We start from the raw sequence: 18,726 nt of genomic DNA, 5'->3' as shown, positions 1-18,726 counted from the left end.
CCTTTCTTCACCTACAAAAAACTAAAGCAACCAATCAAAGTATCTCCAAACTCATAAGGTTTATAATTCATTAAAAATCAATTACTTTTAGCTTAAACCTCATGATTTAGCATCAATTTAATGGTGGTTGTTTGATTTAAAGAAATCATGCATTTTCATTCCAAATTACTTACTTAGGATGCAAGAAAGTGCATAAAGACTAGTGAAACAAGTGAAATTAGCTTGAAAAATGGGTATATGATGACTTATCATCAGGCACCCAAGGTTGGATAATCATCTAGAAAGAGAAAAGGAAAAGCAGTAGCTACCACCTCTGACTCTTGGAAGATGGAGAGATTCATCACCAAAGCCCACGAAGACCACTTCTATGAAGTAGTGGCAGAGAAGAAAGTGATCCCTGAGGTCCCTTTCAAGCTCAAGAAGAATGAGTACCCGAAAATTCGAAGAGAGATTCGGAGAAGAGGTTGGAAAGTCCTAACCAATCCCATTCAAGATGTTGGGATTTTAATGGTGCAAGAGTTCTATGCTAATGCATGGGTTACTAAAAATCATGACACTAGTATGAACCAAAATCCAAAGAATTGGAGCACCATAGTCCGAGAGAGAATCTTAGATTTCAGCCCGAAAAGTGAAAGATTAGCGTTGAACTTGCCTCTAATGCAAGGAGATCCCCATCCTTACACTAGAAAAGTCAACTTTGATCAAAGATTGGATCAAGTGCTCTCAGACATCTGTGTGGAAGGATCATAGTGGAAAAGGGATTCCCAAGCTTCAACAAGAGATCCCTGAGATTCCTCAAGGGATGTATTTTCCTCCTCAAGGCTATTGGGATCAATGGAAGACTTCTCATGGAGAACTAAGCACTAATATGGAGCGATTAAGGGTGGAGCATCAAGAGCACTCTATCACCCTCAATGAAATAAGAGAAGATCAAAGAGTCATAACGGAAGATCAAGGGCTACGAGGGAAGATCAACAAAGGCAAAGGAATGACATTGAAGAGATCAAGCATCACATTGGATCCTCAAGGAGGAGCACTAGCCACCACCATTAAAGGTGGATTCGATCTCTTTTACTTCCTTTCCTTTTATTATTTTTCTGTTTTCTGTTATGTTTTGTCTGTTCTCTTGTTCTTGTTGCATGATCATTTGCATTGATGTCTTAAAGTTGTAAAATATTCCATATGTCTCTCACCTTGCTTAAAAAAAAGTTTATTTGAAAAGAATTGAGAGATACATGAACTTCAAGTTTAAAATAAGAATAGTTCAATTATGTTGATGTGGTGGAATTGCTTTTATTTTCTGAATGTATGATTGAACAGTGCATATTTGGAGTTGAAAATTTAGAATGTTGGCTCTTGAAAGAATAAGAAAAAAGGAAAAGTATTATTGATAATCTGAAAAATCTGAAAATTGATTCTTGAAGCAAGAAAAAGCAGCAAAAAGAGAAAAAGAAAAAGCATGTTGCAAAAGAAAAAAAAATATATGCATGCGAAAAAGAAAGAAAAAAATGACAAAATATAATAATAATAATAATAATAATAATAATAATAATAATAATAATAAATAAATAAATAAATAAATAAATAAAAATAAGAAAAATCCATTACTGCCCAAAAACGTAGGAAAAGGAGGGCAAATTGAAAAAGCCAATAACCCTTTAAACCAAAAGGCAAGGGTAAAAGGATCCAAGGCTTTGAGCATCAGTGGATAGGAGGACCTAAAGGAATAAAATCCTGGCCTAAGTGGCTCAACCAAGCTGTCCCTAACCATGTGCTTGTGGCGTGAAGGTGTCAAGTGAAAAGTTTGAGACTGAGCGGTTAAAGTCGTGATCCAAAGCAAAAAGAGTGTGCTTAAGAACTCTAGACACCTCTATCTGGGAATTCTAGCAAAGCTGAATCACAATCTGAAAAGGTTCACCTAGTTAAAGTGTCTGTGGCATTTATGTATCCGGTGGTAATACTGGAAAACAAAGTGCTTAGGGTCACGGCCAAGACTCTGAAAGCTGTGTTCAAGAATAAAAAAGAACTTAACTAGGAGAGTCAATAATATCATATGGATTCTAAGTTCCTAAAGATGCCAACCATTCTGAGTTTCAATGGATAGTGAGATGCCAAGACTATTCAGAAGCAAAAAGTTACTAAGTCCCGCTCATCTAATTGTAACTTAGTTTTATTGGAAACTTAGAGATTTATTGTATCTTAATTTTCTTTTTTATCCTACTGTGTTCTTAGTTGCTTAGGGACAAGCAACAGTTTAAGTTGCGTGTTGTGATGAGCGGATATTTTATACGCTTTTTGGCATAATTTTCATATAGTTTTTGGTATGTTTTGTTTAGTTTTTATTAAGTTTTTATAGGTTTTAGTATTAAATTCACATTTTTGGATTCTAATGAGTTTTTGTGTTTTTGTACAATTTCAGGTAATTTTTGGCTGAAATTGAGGAGCTGGAGCAAAAGTCTGATTCAGAGACAGAGAAAGCACTACAGATGTTGTTCGGATATGACCTCCTTGCACTCAGAAGAGTTTTTCTGGAGCTAACAAAGTCTAAATGGAGCATTCTTAACGGCTATGGAAAGCTGACTTCTAGAGCTTTCTAGCAATGTATAATAGTTCACACTTTGCTTCAGATTAGAAGGCTTAAAGCTGGTGTCCAATGCTAGCTTCCTGCCCCCTTCCAGGCGTCCAGCAACCAAAGAGGAGAGCCGAGCGTCCAAACGCCCAGAGGGGACCCCCTAACCAGTGTTCAACACCCTAGAGGCCTCCTAGCACATGGATCTCATCAAAGCTCAGCCCAAACACTCACCAAGTAAGCCCTAGAAGTGGATTTTTGCACTAAAAAAACCGTTTCACCTTTACTAGTCATTTGTTTAGTATTTAAGGGAATAGATTTATGTTATTGAAAAAAAACCTTTTACTAACTTTTACAGACTTCACATGTTTTACATTGTATTTTCCTTTAAGCATGAGTTTCTAAACCTCCTAGGTTGAGGGAGGAGCCCTGCTGAGTCCTATGAATTAATAAAAGTATTAGTGTTTCTCTTCGATCCGTGTTTGATTAATTCTAAGATGTATACTCGTTCTTCAACATGGTGAATAGGATGATCAATGACAATCAGCTCTATTCATTATACTAAGACAAACATGCCTAACAAACACCCGTGTCTACTTGGGTTCGTGGGAATACTTCAGTGGAAAGCATTGAACCGCCAGATTGATTATACATCTCTCAGACGGCTAATCCATGACTTCGTTGGGGACTTCTCGAGACACTAATTCAACTAATTTTCGGGGAGATTAGGGTCTCTGTGGTAGAGGCTAGAACCCAAAGATACAGCGTTCTCTGATCCGGAGATCTGACCTTGTCTGTGGCACTTTGAGTAGGATCATTAAGGAGAATGGATTGTACGAGCTTCACCATCAATCAGACTAGATCCACACTAACCCTGGGGTTCAGATCTAGAGGAGCATTGACGACCTCTCAATAAAGGCGTTGATCACATACAACCTGCCATTGAAGAGATCACTCAACTATATTCCTATTCCTGATTTTAATTTATACAATATTGCCCTTGCATCAATCCAACTGAATTATGATTTGCCTGACTAAGGCCTGCAAGATAACCATAGCTTGCTTCAAACTACAATCCTTATGGAATCGACCCTGACTTGCTCAGGTATTACTTGGATGACCTACTGGACTTGTTGGTACAACTGTATGAAAGTGTGGGGATTCGTGTACCACTAGGGGTTGGATTGCTTCTGGTTGACCTCCTCTTTTTCATGGATATCATCTTTTATTCCTTGGTCACAATTCCCTTTTCAGTGCTTTCCTTGATTATCTTTACCACCATGAATCAGGACTTGGTTGTTGTGTGATGGGTGTAGTGTACCTGTCATCAAGAACTTCTTGAATTGGTGGTTCAAAGAACTCACCCTCTATGCCATTCTCTGCTTTTTTTCTGCGGGTAGGCTCTTCATGAGTGCATCAGAGAGAGGTTTTTGCTCCAAAATCTCAGCAAAAAGAATATTAATTTGCAACTTCTTAGAGCCTTCTAAGGATTGTGAGTGATACTCATCCTTGGTCTCCTTTTGAGGCTTCTGAGGGTGTGGTACTTCAGGCTCCTGTGCCACCAATGGGACGTGTAGCAATGTCCTTTCAATCTTTTCTTGAGCCTTCAATTCCTCAGCAACATATATCTCCTTAGACTCGGCCTCCTTGGTAAAGACCACAGTTCCATCTTTTTTCAAGGTCTTCTTTCCAGAGAGCAGCATGCTTTTTATGAAGGCCTTGTAGGGAGGCACCTCCTCCATCAACTCAGGAAAAGGGATATTATACTAGAACTGAATGAATTACTCACCCTCGATCTTCTCTTGTGACTTCTTAGGGTGTACTTTAATGCTCTCAGCCTCTGCTGGTGTTTCTGTCTTCCCTGATTCTTCAGCAACTATGGCCTTACACTCTTTTCTTGGGGGAGGCACTGTGTCACTTGGAAGGGTGATGTGTCTCTGAAGTCGCTGAGGGTATGACAATTTGGCTTCGTACTCTGGTGCCTTGGGTAATGTAGGATGAGTGTCCAAAGTGACTGAAAAAGGGTTGTCAGGGTGCTTGGGGGAAATGTCTTCTGAATTAATGTCCATTTCCCCATTCTTTGGGCATTCAACGTCCACCCTACTCCCTCTTGGGCATTCTACTTCCATTCTACCCCCCTTTGGGCGTTCAACTTCAGCTCTGCCCCCTCTTGGGTGTTCAACTTCCTCTCTGCTTGAATGATTCCTCCACCATTGGTTAAAAGTTTGAGACTAAGGGGAATTGTAGAGGTTTATAGAGAAATTTTCCATGTAATTAACTTGCTCACGTGTCCACTTGCCATAGTCGTGAGTTTCACCTTGAGAAAAGTTACCACTCATATCACAAGGAGTATTTGGAGGAGCACTATGAACCTCAGCAACTTGACTCTGCATGCTACTCAATTATTGAGTGAGAAGAGTTACTTGTTGCAACATAAGTGTGTTTTGAGCAAGGATCGTATCTACAGTCTCCACTTCTTGAGCTTCCTTCCTAACTGGAGTCCTCTTAGATGAATATGAGTACTGGTTATTGGCAACTATCTCAATGAGCTCCTCTGCCTCTTTGGGTGTCTTTTTCATGTGCAGAGAACCACCTGCAGAGTGATCCAATGACCTCTTGGCCATCTAAGAGACACCGTTATAGAAGATGTCTATCTTGACCCAATCTGAGAACATATCAAGGGAAGGGGGGACATCTCCTGAGCATCAGCTTGTACCTCTCCCAAGCATCATAGAGGGACTCGCTCTCTTCTTGCCTGAAGGTCTGAATGTCTATCCTTAGCTTAGTCAATCTCCGCGAAGGAAAGAACCTGTTCAGGAACTTGTCAACAACCTTATCCCAAGTGTTTAAACTCCATTTGCTTAGTCAATCCTTTGCTTGATCCCTCACAGTAAATGGGAAAAGCATCCACCTGTAGACTTCAGGATATACTCCATTGGTCTTTACAGTATCACAGATCTGCAGGAAGTCAGAGATGAATTTATTAGGATCTTCTTGTGGGAGTCCATGAAATTGGCAATTTTGTTGCACTAGAAAGATCAACTCTGGGTCGAGCTCAAAATGATCTACTCCAATAGAAGGTATACTAATGCTGCTTCCATAGAAATCAGGAGTGAGAGCTGACTGAAATCCTAGGGTTCTTCTCGGTTCAGCATTCCCCTTAGGATCCATAGTGATTTTGGTGTTCCTGGACAAACAAGAGACAAAGAAAAATGGAAATCTCTATGTCAGAGTATAGAGAACTCCCAGTGAGATATCAAAAAAGAAATAAGAATTATTTTTTTAAATTCAAAAATAAATAAGAAATTAGAATAATAATTCAAAAAATTAACTAGAAATTTCAAAAAATAAAAAAAATTAGAAAGAAAGGGGTTTAAAAATTTTTAAAATCCAAAAAAAAAAGAAAAAAAAGTTAAAGAAACACTGAACTAAAAATATTTGAATAAAACAAGAGAAAGTAAACGATTAGCTAGGAAAGATTTGGAAATAGAGATGGAAGATTTAATTTAAAATTTTTGAAAATTAGAAAGAAAGGTTTTAAAATATTTGAAATTCAAAAAGGAAGAGAAAGAAAAACTAAAGAAACACCAAACTTTTAAAATTTGAATTTTAAATAAATAAGATAAGATAACAAAATTTTGAAAATCAAGGAAAAGATACATAAGAGGAAAATCAAAAATCAAGAAAATTAAATAAGATAGGGTTCGAAAATTAAAATGAAAACTAATTAACTAAGAAAATTACTGAAGGGACACCAAACTCAAAATTTTAAATTAAATCAAATAAGATAAAGATGCAAGAATTAATCTAAAATTTTGAAGATTAGAAAAAATTTTTAAATCCAAAAAAAATGTAAAAGAAGACACCAAACTTAGAATTTGAAATTAAATAAAGATAAGATAAAAGTGTAAAATTTAATTAAAGATTTTCAAAAATAAAAAAAAAAGTTTTCAAATTTCAAAAAGAGAAAAAAAAAGATAAACTAAAAAAACACTAAACTTAGATTTTGAATTTTAAAATTTGAATTTAAATGAAAAAAATCAAATAACTAGAATTAAGGAAAAGATAAATAAGATAAAGATCAAGAATCAAGAAAGATAAATAAGATATGATTTGAAAATTTAAAAAGAAAAGAAAAGATTTGAAATTTTCAAAATTTAAAAAAGAAAAAAAGAAATATTAAAAGACGCTTTCCTTTTAAAATTAAAAGAAGATAAAGCAAGATTTTAAATTTAAGATGCAATTCTCGAAAATTGAAAAAGTCAATTAAAGATTTTGAAATTCAAAAATTAGAAAGAAAAAGTCATGAGAAAAAACAAGATAAGATAAGATTTGAAAATTTGAAGATTTTGAAATTCAAATTTGAAAGAAAGAAAGACTAAAGGAACATCAAATTTAAAATTAAAATAGGATAAAGCAAATAATTAATTAAAAAGATTTGAAAATAAAGATAGAAGATTTGGTTTAAATTTTTTTTTTTCGAAAATTAAAAGGAAAAGATCAAACAAAGATTTTGAATATCAAAATTAAAGAAAGAAAAACTAAAGAAACTCTAAACTTTAAAATTTGAATTTAAAATATAGATAAGATAAGATAAGATAACAAAATTTTAAACTTAAGGAAAAGATAAAGATTAAAGATCAAGAAAGATAAATAAGATATGATTAAAGAGAATTCAAATAAAAAGATTACTAATGGACATCAAACTTAAAATTTGAAATTAAATCAAAATAAGATAACAAGAAATATTCGAAAATTAAAAAGGAAAAGATTAAAAATATTAATTTTAAAAATTTTAAGGGAAAAACACTAAAACAACACCAAACTTAAAAATTTTTGAATCAAGAAAAAAAATTGCAAGAATTTTCGAAAATTCAAGAGAAAAATTTTAAAAGTTTTTCGAAATTTAAAAAGGAAGAAAAACACTAAAAAGACACCAAACTTAAAAATTTCAAAACAAGAGAAAATTAATGAGAAAAATTTTTGAAAAGGTATAGAAATAGGTACAACTTAAAATTAGAAAATCAAAAGGAAATAAATGGTCAAAAACTGATAAAAGTACCTGATCTAAGTAACAAGAGAACCGGTAGTTGTCAATCACGAAGAATCCCCGGCAACGAGCCAAAAACTTGGTGCGCAAAATTGAACTCGCACAACTCCACCGGCAAGTGCAGGTGAGTGAGAGTCGATCCCACGAGGATTGTTGGATTGAGCAAGCAATAGCTATCTTGCTGGACTTAGTCAGGCAAATAGAAAAAAGAGTGGTTATTTGTTGAATTCGCATAAAGCACAATAATAAATAAAGCAATAAAGAATTAGTGTAGAAACAGTAATGAGAGAACAGTTAAGGTCTCGGAGATACTCACCCTTGCGGATTAGTATTTCTTTCCAACTATTTTATCAATGAATGATTCATTCTATAGCAAACTGTAAGTTATTAAAACCTGTCCGTTTAGTGAATTAATCTCCCCCAATCCTACTCAAAACGCCACATACAAGGTCAGATCTTTCGGATTAGAGGGTGAAGTTTAGAAAACTAGTTTAGCGCCACAGAAACCTCGATTACCCATAACTAATTAGATTATATGTAGCGTATCCCAATTAGCCCAGATAATCTCGATTTAGGAGGAATGTTTTCAAGTTGTAGCTCAAGTGACCTTTTTTCATTATCACAATAACTCCTATAGAAAAAGGGACATACCTAGTCCCATTAGGATGAAGAACGAAAACATACATTAGAACTGAATCAAACATATATTAAAATAGAATAGTAATGATATTAATCCATAGAGATAAGCAGAGCTCCTAACTTTAACAAGGAGGTTTAGTTACTCATAATTTACAGAAAAATAGAAAAGAATATGTAAAGTAATGTGTCTGATCCTCCCCTCCTGGGAGGCGTGTTCCTCAGGAGGAAAGGTGTCACTTATTTATAGTAAATACTAGACCTAAAAGATGTTAATTAAATTTAAAAGTTACAAGGATAAGATAAAATAACACAAAAACTAGAGTTCAACTTGGGTTCTGGTTGTTGAACTTCGCTAGTCCTGCTCCCTGGCTGGCGTTGAACGCCAGTTTTGGGCATTTAACTTGGGAGGTCAATCCTCTTGGGCGTTAAACACCCAGGCTTGGCGTTTAACGCCAGTTTTGGCAGTCATTCTGGAAGAAAAGTATAAACTATTATATATTGTTGGAAATCTCTGAAAGTTAGCTTTCTAATGCCATTAAGACCGTGTCAATTGGACCTCAGTAGTTTTAGATATGCTCGTTGGAATTCAAGGAGGTCAGGATTGACAGCATCTGCTATCCTTTCTTCGTCTCTGAACAAGATTCTGCCAAATTCGTCCAAAATTCACCTAGAATCATAGAAATAACACAAAAACTCAAAGTAGCATCCAAAAGATGAATTTTGCACTAAAACATAATAAAACTTAATGAAATTTAACTAAAAACAACTAGAAAATGTGGTGTAAAAAGGTATAAGATATTCACTTATCAGTCACTAAAGTCAAAATTCTCGAAAAAGAATTGGATGAGTTGAAGACAAGCAAAGCAAAGGTCGAGACTACCAATGCAGATCTAAATCAACGACTTCAGAAAATAAATCAAGTTCATACCTCCAAAACTTTAAGTCGTGCTTCTCTAATCGAAGATGTGAATCAAACAATCAAGGCCAAAAAGACCCTATCGAAGAAGCTGCTGCCTTAAGTAAAAAATAGGAAGATCTTAAGCCCACGTTTAGAAATTTGTTCTAAATTTTTTTATTTGCTAGAACATTGAATATGAACTTTTCTTTTTGACGTTCCTTTCATGATACTATTTAATGATATAACTTTAATTATTTACCATTTATATACCCTATTTGTCGAGTAGTTGTTATATCTTTTAGCTCATAAGCATTGCCATCAAATACCTTTTTGACTCTAAAAGGTCATTCCCATAAGGGAGACTACCTTCCTTTAACTTGCTCAGTCGGTAGGACTAATTTTAACACCAAGTCACTAACCATAAATGTTTTTTTTTTTTACTTTCTTATTGTATGACTTAGTAATTGGTGTGCGAAATTGTGATCACTACTTTTCACAACTCAAATAATCCCTAGTAATGGCCCCAAAGACTTGGTGCTCAATACCATGGCATAAACACAACTTTGCACAACTAACCAGCAAGTGCACTGGGTCGTCCAAGTAATAAACCTTACGCGAGTAAGGGTCGATCCCACGGAGATTGTTGGTATGAAGCAAGCTATGGTCACCTTGTAAATCTTAGTCAGGCAGACTCAATTGGGTATAGATGATATATGAATAAAACATAAAGATAAAGATAGAGATACTTATGTATATCATTGGTGAGAGCTTCAGATAAGCGTATGAAGATGCTTGTCCCTTTCGTCTCTCTGCTTTCCTACTGTCTTCATCCAATCCTTCTTACTCCTTTCCATGGCAAGCTTATGCAAGGGTTTCACCGTTGTCAGTGTCATAAGCTTCTTCTTCAGATGAAGCATCCTTAGTACTGCTTGGTGCATTTTGCATTCCAGACAGACTTTGAGAAATCAAATTGACTTGTTGAGTCAATATCTTGTTCTGAGCCAATATGGCATTCAGAGTATCAATCTCAAGAACTCCTTTCTTCTGATTAGTCCCATTGTTCACAGGATTCCTTTCAGAAGTGTACATGAATTGGTTATTTGCAACCATTTCAATTAGTTCTTGAGCTTCTGTAGGCGTCTTCTTCAGATGAAGAGATCCTCCAGCAGAGCTATCCAAAGACATCTTGGATAGTTCAGAGAGACCATCATAGAAAATACCTATGATGCTCCATTCAGAAAGCATGTCAAAAGGACATTTTCTGATCAATTGTTTGTATCTTTCCCAAGCTTCATAGAGGGATTCTCCATCCTTCTGTCTGAAGGTTTGGACTTCCACTCTAAGCTTACTCAATTTTTGAGGCGGAAAGAACTTTGCCAAAAAGGCATTGACTAGCTTTTCCCATGAGTCCAGGCTTTCTTTAGGTTGTGAGTCCAACCATGTCCTAGCTTTGTCTCTTACAGCAAAAGGGAATAGCATAAGTCTGTAGACCTCAGGGTCAACCCCATTAGTCTTGACAGTGTCACAGATTTGCAAGAATTCAGCTAAAAACTGATGAGGATCTTCCAATGGAAGTCCATGGAACTTGCAATTCTGTTGCATTAGAGAAACTAATTGAGGCTTAAGCTCAAAGTTGTTTGCTCCAATGGCAGGGATAGAGATGCTTCTCCCATAGAAGTCGGGAGTAGGTGCAGTAAAGTCACCCAGCACCTTCCTTGCATTGTTTGCATTGTTGTTGTTTTCGGCTGCCATGTCTTCTTCTTTGAAGATTTCTGTTAGGTCCTCTACAGAGAGTTGTGCCTTAGCTTCTCTTAGCTTTCGCTTCAAGGTCCTTTCAGGTTCAGGGTCAGCTTCAACAAGAATGCTCTTGTCCTTGTTCCTGCACATATGAGAGAGAAGAGAACAAGAAAATGTAGAATCCTCTATGTCACAGTATAGAGATTCCTTGAGGTGTCAGAGAAGAAGAAAATTAGAAGGAAGAGGTAGAAGAATTCGAACTTAATCAGATAGAGTTCGAATTGTGCATTGAGAAGGAGTGGTACTCCATAAATAGAAGGATGTGAGAAGAGAGGAAGAAATTTTCGAAAATTAGATTAAAAAGATTTTAAAAACATTTTGAAAAACTTTAATTGATTTTCGAAAACTAAGAGTGGGAAAGAAACCAAGTAATTTTTGAAAAAGATTTTGAAAAAAAGAAACCAAAAAGATATGATTGAAAATTAGTTTGAAAAAGATATGATTGATAAATTATGATTTGAAAATAATTTTAAAAAGATTTGATTTTTTTTTTAAAAAATTAATGACTTGCCTAACAAGAAAAGATATGATTCAAACATTAAACCTCTCTCAACAGAAAAAGCAACATACTTGAAATGTTCAATCAAATCATTAATTGTTAGCAAGTATCTTTGAAAAAGAAAGAAATTGATTTTGAAAAAGATTTGATTGAAAAGATATGATTTGGAAAAGATTTGATTTTGAAAAACTTTGAAAACTTGAAAAAAATCTGAATTAAAAACAGAATCTTCCCTCTTGTGCCATCCTGGCGTTAAACGCCCAGAATGGTGCACATTCTGGCGTTTAACGCCCAATGCACTACCTTTTTGGGCGTTAAATGCCCAACCAGGCACCCTGGCTGGCGTTTAAACGCCAGTCTGTCCTTCTTCACTGGGCGTTTTGAACGCCCAGCTTTTTCTGTGTAATTCCTCTGCTGCATGTTCTGAATCTTCAGTTCCCTGTACTATTGACTTGAAAATAGAACCAATGATCAAATAAACAATGCATGCAAGACACCAAACTTAAAATTAGACACTAGACTCAAACAAGAAACATAAAATATTTTTGGTTTTTATGATTTTGTAATTTTTTTTGGATTTTTCGAAAATTATATGGAAATAGAAAATGAAGGTTTCAGAATTCTCAATTTGGATTCCAGGAATCATTGCAATGCTAGTCTAAGACTTCGGTCCAGGAATTAGACATGGCTTCACAGCCAGCCAAGCTTTCAAAGAAAGCTCCGGTCCAAAACACTAGACATGACCAATGGCCAGCCAAGCCTTAGCAGATCATTGCTCTAATAGCAAGATTGATAGAAATCAACTAGCTCTTGTGATGATCAGTTGAAACCTCGGTCCAATAAGATTAGACATGGCTTCACAGCCAGCCAGACTTCAACAGATCATCATGAAACTCTAGAATTCATTCTTAAGAACTCTGAAGAAAAATACCTAATCTAAGCAACAAGATGAACCGTCAGTTGTCCATACACTAAACAATCCCCGGCAACGGCGCCAAAAACTTGGTGCACGAAATTGTGATCACTGCTTTTCACAACTCAAATAATCCCTAGTAATGGCCCCAAAGACTTGGTGCTCAATACCATGGCATAAACACAACTTTGCACAACTAACCAGCAAGTGCACTGGGTCGTCCAAGTAATAAACCTTACGCGAGTAAGGGTCGATCCCACGGAGATTGTTGGTATGAAGCAAGCTATGGTCACCTTGTAAATCTTAGTCAGGCAGACTCAATTGGGTATAGATGATATATGAATAAAACATAAAAATAAAGATAGAGATACTTATGTATATCATTGGTGAGAGCTTCAGATAAGCGTATGAAGATGCTTGTCCCTTCCGTCTCTCTGCTTTCCTATTGTCTTCATCCAATCCTTCTTACTCCTTTCCATGGCAAGCTTATGCAAGGGTTTCACCGTTGTCAGTGGCTACCTCCCATCCTCTCAGTGGAAATATTCAACGCACCCTGTCACGGCACGGCTATCCATCTGTCGGTTCTCGATCAGGCCGGAATAAAATCCAGTGATTCTTTTGCGTCTGTCACTAACGCCCCGCCCTCAGGAGTTTGAAGCACGTCACAGTCATTCAATCATTGAATCCTACTCAGAATACCACAGACAAGGTTAGACCTTCCGAATTCTCTTGAATGCCGCCATCAGTTCTTGCCTATACCACGAAGACTCTGATCTCACGGAATGGCTGGCTCGTTTGTCAGGCGAGCACTCGGTTGTCAGGCGATCAACCATGCATCGTGTATCAGGAATCCAAGAGATATTCACCCAATCTAAGGTAGAACTGAGGTGGTTGTCAGTCACACGTTCATAGGTGAGAATGATGATGAGTGTCACGGATCATCACATTCATCAAGTTGAAGAACAAGTGATATCTTGGAACAAGAACAAGCGGAATTGAATAGAAGAACAATAGTAATTGCATTAATACTCGAGGTACAGCAGAGCTCCACACCTTAATCTATGGTGTGTAGAAACTCCACCGTTGAAAATACATAAGAATAAGGTCTAGGCATGGCCGTGAGGCCAGCCCCCAAATGATCTAAGAACTCGATGTCCCAAGATAAAATACAATAGTAAAAGGTCCTACTTATAGGGAACTAGTAGCCTAAGAATTACAAAGGTGAGTAAATGACATAAAAATCCACTTCCGGGCCCACTTGGTGTGTGCTTGGGCTGAGCATTGAAGCATTTTCGTGTAGAGACTCTTCTTGGAGTTAACGCCAGCTTTTATGCCAGTTTGGGCGTTTAACTCCCATTTTGGTGCCAGTTCCGGCGTTTAACGCTGGGAATTCTGAAGGTGACTTTGAACGCCGGTTTGGGCCATCAAATCTTGAGCAAAGTATGGACTATCATATATTGCTGAAAAGTCCAGGATGTCTACTTTCCAACGCCGTTGAGAGCGCGCCAATTGGGCTTCTGTAGCTCCAGAAAATCCACTTCGAGTGCAGGGAGGTCAGAATCCAACAGCATCTGCAGTCCTTTTCAGTCTCTGAATCAGATTTTTGCTCAGGTCCCTCAATTTCAGCCAGAAAATACCTGAAATCACAGAAAAACACACAAACTCATAGTAAAGTCCAGAAAAGTGAATTTTAACTAAAAACTAATAAAAATATACTAAAAACTAACTAGATCATACTAAAAACATACTAAAAACAATGCCAAAAAGCGTATAAATTATCCGCTCATCTGTAATATTATCTTTTTGCCTCATCATTTGGTCAAAAGCCATTAGTCGAGATTGATCTAATTGATATAACTTATTAATCATGCTCGACCAATATTGTTCGACAGGCAAATCATTTTGTCTCGCCACTCTAACTATTTGCAAATTTATTTCAAGTGGTAAAACTGCTTTATGCCCATATACTAACTCATAGGGTGTCGACCCTGTGACTTCTCTAGGGGAACACCTATAGGCCCTTAATACCTGACTCAACGTATTATGCCAATTTTGAGATTGCCTCCCTATATGCTTCTTAATCAAACTAATTAAAGTTTTATTAATAGCCTTAACTTGACCATTTGCTTGTGTATAATATAGGGTCGAATGCATCAATTTAATCCCTCTTGACTCTATATATCCCTTAACTTATCGTCCTGTGAACATAAATTCATGGTCTGTAGTTATAGTTTGAGGTATACCAAACCTATAAATAATCGATTCTTCAACAAAATCGATTATTTTGGCTTGTGTAACTTCTATTATGGGTACAACTTCCACCAACTTGGTGAAGTAATCAACCGCGACCAGAATGAATGTATGTCCCTTAATCGAAGAGGGATGAATCATTCCTATTAAATCTAAGGCCCATCCTCAAAATGGCCAAAGTTTAATTATAGTATGCAAATCTGTCGTAGGGACTCTTTGAATTGGTGCATTTCTTTGACAGTGATCACAATTTTGAACAAAGTTAATACAATTCTTCATTATTGAAGGCTAATACAGTTCTTGTCGATGCAAGGTCCAATGTAATATTTTACCTACTTGATGAGAGCCACAAATTCCTTCATTCACCTTAGCCATAGCTAGATACGCATCTTGCATACTCAAACATTTAAGTAAAGAACCATTGACATTTTTCTTAAAAAGATCACCTCCTACCAGTACAAAGCTCAACGCCAAATATTTGATTTTTTGATCTACTCTTTGGCTAGGATTTTGGAGGAAGTCAATGGTCTTATATCTATAAATATTAGGATCTAAAGTGTTTGCACAACAAACCCCTCTTATTTCTAAAGGAGCTAAGTTAGTTTTGATTTCATTAAACTCTCTAACCAACTTAGGAGATATTCTATAACTAGAAGCCATTTGACCTAACTCATTAGCATTATAATTCGACTCTCTAAATATTTGTTTAACCCAAATTGTATCGAACTCAGCCAAGAGTCGAACGGCTACCATAAAATATTTAACCAAATTCTGGCTAATTATTCGGTAGTTTCTAGCCAATTGTTGAATCACTAATTGTGAATCCCTTAGTTTTTCAACTGTTCTGGCTCTTTTCTCATTTAAGAGTTCTAAACCAATGGTTAAAGCCTTATATTCCGCTTCATTATTTGATAGCCCTGACTCTAGTTGAAACATGAATCTAGTCAGAATATCGTCAGGGGTGATCAAAATTTTTTTACTCCTACCCATTTTGATGCTTTGACCTCAAGATATCCAATTTCGAGTGGCTCACGAATCTCAAGATATCCAATTTCTAAGGTTTGAACTCAAGATATCCAATTTCGAGTGGCTCACGAATCTCAACACAGGGATGATCTGCTAAGAAATTATCAATCACTTGCCCTTTGACAGCTTTAGCTGGGATGTAAAATAGGAAATATTTGATTAACTCTAACATCCACTTGCCAATTCTTCCTCTCAATATTGGATAAGAAATCATATATTTAATAACATCAAATTTTGACACAACATAGACATTCTTTCCAATTAAATAACTTTTAAGTTTAGTACAAGAGAAATAAAGAGCTAAACAAAGTTTTTCGACTACCCTATATCTAGTTTCTATGTCAAACAACATTCGACACAAATAGAAAACTAGTTTTTTGTTTCCATCCTTATCTTCTTGGGTCAACATACTCTCTAAAGTTGAATCTAATACAGCAATATATAATTTTAGTGGTCGACCTTATTTGACTGGTGTCAATTTTGGCGGTGAAGTTAAATATTTCTTCATGAGGCTTCTAGAACTATTATATATATATATATATATATATATATATATATATATATATATATATATATATATTCTCATATAAGCTTTAGAATTGTCGTGACCTTTAATTAACATTTGCTTTACGGCATGAGGTAAGGGTTAGGGTAATTAGGGTGTTACATTTAGTGGTATCAGAGCGGTTCATCCTCTTGAGCCCGAGGGATGGACTAATTGTGCTTCATTGCATACTCTGTGTCTTTTTCTTTCATGCTATTTAGGTTATCTGTTTGATATATGCATAGCATGCTTGTTTGTGAGTGCCTTTTTCAGATAATTGAAGCACTGGGCTTTTGATATTGAGACTGATCACCTTGATATCGAATGTTTGGTGTAGATAGGAACCCTAATGGCTACTCACGGATGATGTCGTACTTGTACACGGGGAGGAACTAAGAATGACCAACCGGCCGACAACCATGCCGAGTTCATGGCGGCTATGACTAATTTGGCAAATACTATGCAAGCTAACGCTGTTGCGACCATGCAAACCATGGAAAGGATGGGCCAACTGGCTGGGAACGGTAATGGAAACGAGAACAAAAATGGGGAAGGAGACGGTAATGACTTGGGAGGTGCTCCGATGACTTTGGCTTCATTTCTCAAGGTTCATCCACTAACTTTTAGGGGTTCAACCAACTCCACTGAAGCGGACAATTGGTTTCGAGCTATGGAGCGTGCACTACAGGCTCAGCATGTCTCAGCTAACCAATATGTAGAGTTTGTGGCCTATCAACTGTTAAGAGAGGTACAACATTGGTTGCAAGGAGAGTGCCAATTACTGCGACTTCCGAATATAGAGATTCCTTGGGACATGTTTCAAACGGCATTCTATAGGAAGTATTTTCCGGAATCAGTGAGAGAAGCTAAGGAGTTAAAGCTTATGCATCTAAAGCAAGGCTTGTTGTCTGTGGCCGATTACACTAGTCGGTTCGAGGAACTCTGTAGGCTCTCTAGGGTATGTCAAGGTGCCCCAGATTCCTATGAGAGTTAAAAATGTTGAAAATATCAAGGAGGTTTGAGGGATACCATTATGACTGCTATGGCACCTTTGGAGATTCGGGTATTTTCTGAGCTTGTGAACAAAGCAAAGGTGGTGGAGGATTGTGCTAAGAAGGTGACATTGGCTAGAGATAACCGAAGAGGAAACAATGCTAGAGGCCGAGGCAAGTACTTTCAGCCGAGAGGTCCGAACTTCAAGAGGGGAGGATATGTCCTTTAAGGTCAAGGAAACATTAGGAGACCCACTTTTGATCAGTATCACTAGGCGAGAGGAAGAGATAATCAGAGTAAGACATCTCTGAATTTAACTTGTGATCATTGTGGATATTTTTATCCGAATGACTCATGCAAGTTGGGTATTGGAGGTTGCTTCAATTGCGGATTGCCTGGTCAGATGGCAAGGGATTGTACTCATCGGAGGAACTCGAATGCGGGTTGAAATCAACATCAAGGAAGAGTGTTTAATTTGCTGTGAACACCAATGATATTGCTAAGGCAGATCCTTTGATGAGATGTAACTGTTTATTTGGTGATAAAATATTGGTTGTATTGTATGATACTGGGGCTTCGCATTCTTTCATTTCATTTGATAAGGTTGAAGAACTAGGATTGAAAATGTCAGAATTAGCTTTTAACTTGTATGTGCATACCCCATATCAGAAGGTTGTGACAAACTTAGGTTGTAGGCAAGTATTTTTTAACCTTGAGGATAGAGAGTTTGTTCATGATTTGATTTGTTTGCCAATGGTTGGGTTGAAGATAATTTTGGGATTTGATTGGTTATCAAAGAATCAGGTTTTGTTGGATTGCTTTGAGGGATCAATTCGGTTTTTGCCGGAATGGAAAGGTGGAGCAGTGGTAGCTGAGGGTTATTACCTGAACTCTGTGTTGGTGAACTGTGGTGGAGAAGAGTGTCAGGGTTATATATTGTAGGCTGCGAATGCATTAGGTGATGAACAGAGATTAGATCAAATTTCGGTAGTTAGAGACTTTCCCAAAGTATTTCCTGAAGATATTCTCGAATTTCTTCCTCAAAGAGAAATTGAATTTGTAATTGACTTGGTCCCAGGAGCCAGACCAGTGTCGATTTTGCTGTACTGAATGGCTCCGATAGAGTTGGCGGAATTAAAGACTCAGTTGGAAGAGCTTACGGGGGAGCGACGATTTTATTGGTAAAGAAGAAAGATGGGGGAATGCGACTTTGCATGGATTATCGGCAATTAAACAAAGTGACTGTGAAGAACAAGTATACGTTGCCTAGGATAGATGACTTAATGGATCAGCTGCAATGAGCTGGGGTATTTTAAAAAATTGATGTAAGATTCGGTTACCATTAGATAAGGGTAAAGGAGGATGATATTCCAAAAACCGCGTTAAGAACGTGGTGTGGACACTACGAGTTTGTGGTGATGTTCTTTGGGTTGACAAATGCACCTGCTATGTTCATGAATTACATGAACAGAGTATTTTGTCCCTTTTTGGATAAGTTTGTGGTGGTGTTCATAGATGACATTCTGGTTTACTCTAAAACGGCGAAGG

The 18,726-nt window shown here is 36.8% G+C and overlaps 2 protein-coding genes and 1 non-coding gene across 3 annotated transcripts; all 3 read left to right on the top strand.

Moving 5' to 3' along the window:
• Positions 1-10,395: 10,395 nt before the first annotated feature.
• On the top strand, positions 10,396-10,503 carry LOC130959416 (small nucleolar RNA R71). Its single transcript, XR_009078496.1, has one exon. It is a non-coding gene; the product is annotated as a small nucleolar RNA R71 (small nucleolar RNA).
• Positions 10,504-16,615: 6,112 nt separating this feature from the next.
• Positions 16,616-17,179, top strand: LOC130957213 (uncharacterized). The gene has a single exon (XM_057884086.1). The coding sequence runs from the start codon at positions 16,616-16,618 to the stop codon at positions 17,177-17,179; it is 564 nt and encodes a 187-aa protein (XP_057740069.1).
• Positions 17,180-17,218: 39 nt separating this feature from the next.
• On the top strand, positions 17,219-18,479 carry LOC130957212 (uncharacterized). The gene is made up of 4 exons (XM_057884085.1): positions 17,219-17,351; positions 17,687-17,850; positions 17,947-18,116; positions 18,257-18,479. The coding sequence occupies exons 1-4, from the start codon at positions 17,219-17,221 to the stop codon at positions 18,477-18,479; spliced, it is 690 nt and encodes a 229-aa protein (XP_057740068.1).
• The last annotated feature ends 247 nt before the right edge of the window (positions 18,480-18,726 follow it).

Source organism: Arachis stenosperma, chromosome 10 (genome assembly GCF_014773155.1).
Source record: "Arachis stenosperma cultivar V10309 chromosome 10, arast.V10309.gnm1.PFL2, whole genome shotgun sequence".
NCBI classification, from domain to species: Eukaryota; Viridiplantae; Streptophyta; class Magnoliopsida; order Fabales; family Fabaceae; genus Arachis; species Arachis stenosperma.
This window is presented reverse-complemented; position numbering and strand designations above follow the sequence as displayed.

Coding starts and splice junctions, on each gene's coding strand:
- LOC130957213 (XM_057884086.1), top strand. CDS start 16,616: ATGGCGGCTATGACTAATTTGGCAAATACTATGCAAGCTAACGCTGTT.
- LOC130957212 (XM_057884085.1), top strand. CDS start 17,219: ATGACTGCTATGGCACCTTTGGAGATTCGGGTATTTTCTGAGCTTGTG. Junction 17,352..17,686: donor AAACAATGCTAGAGGCCGAG/GCAAGTACTTTC, acceptor TTGCTAAGGCAG/ATCCTTTGATGAGATGTAAC. Junction 17,851..17,946: donor TGCATACCCCATATCAGAAG/GTTGTGACAAAC, acceptor GTTGGGTTGAAG/ATAATTTTGGGATTTGATTG.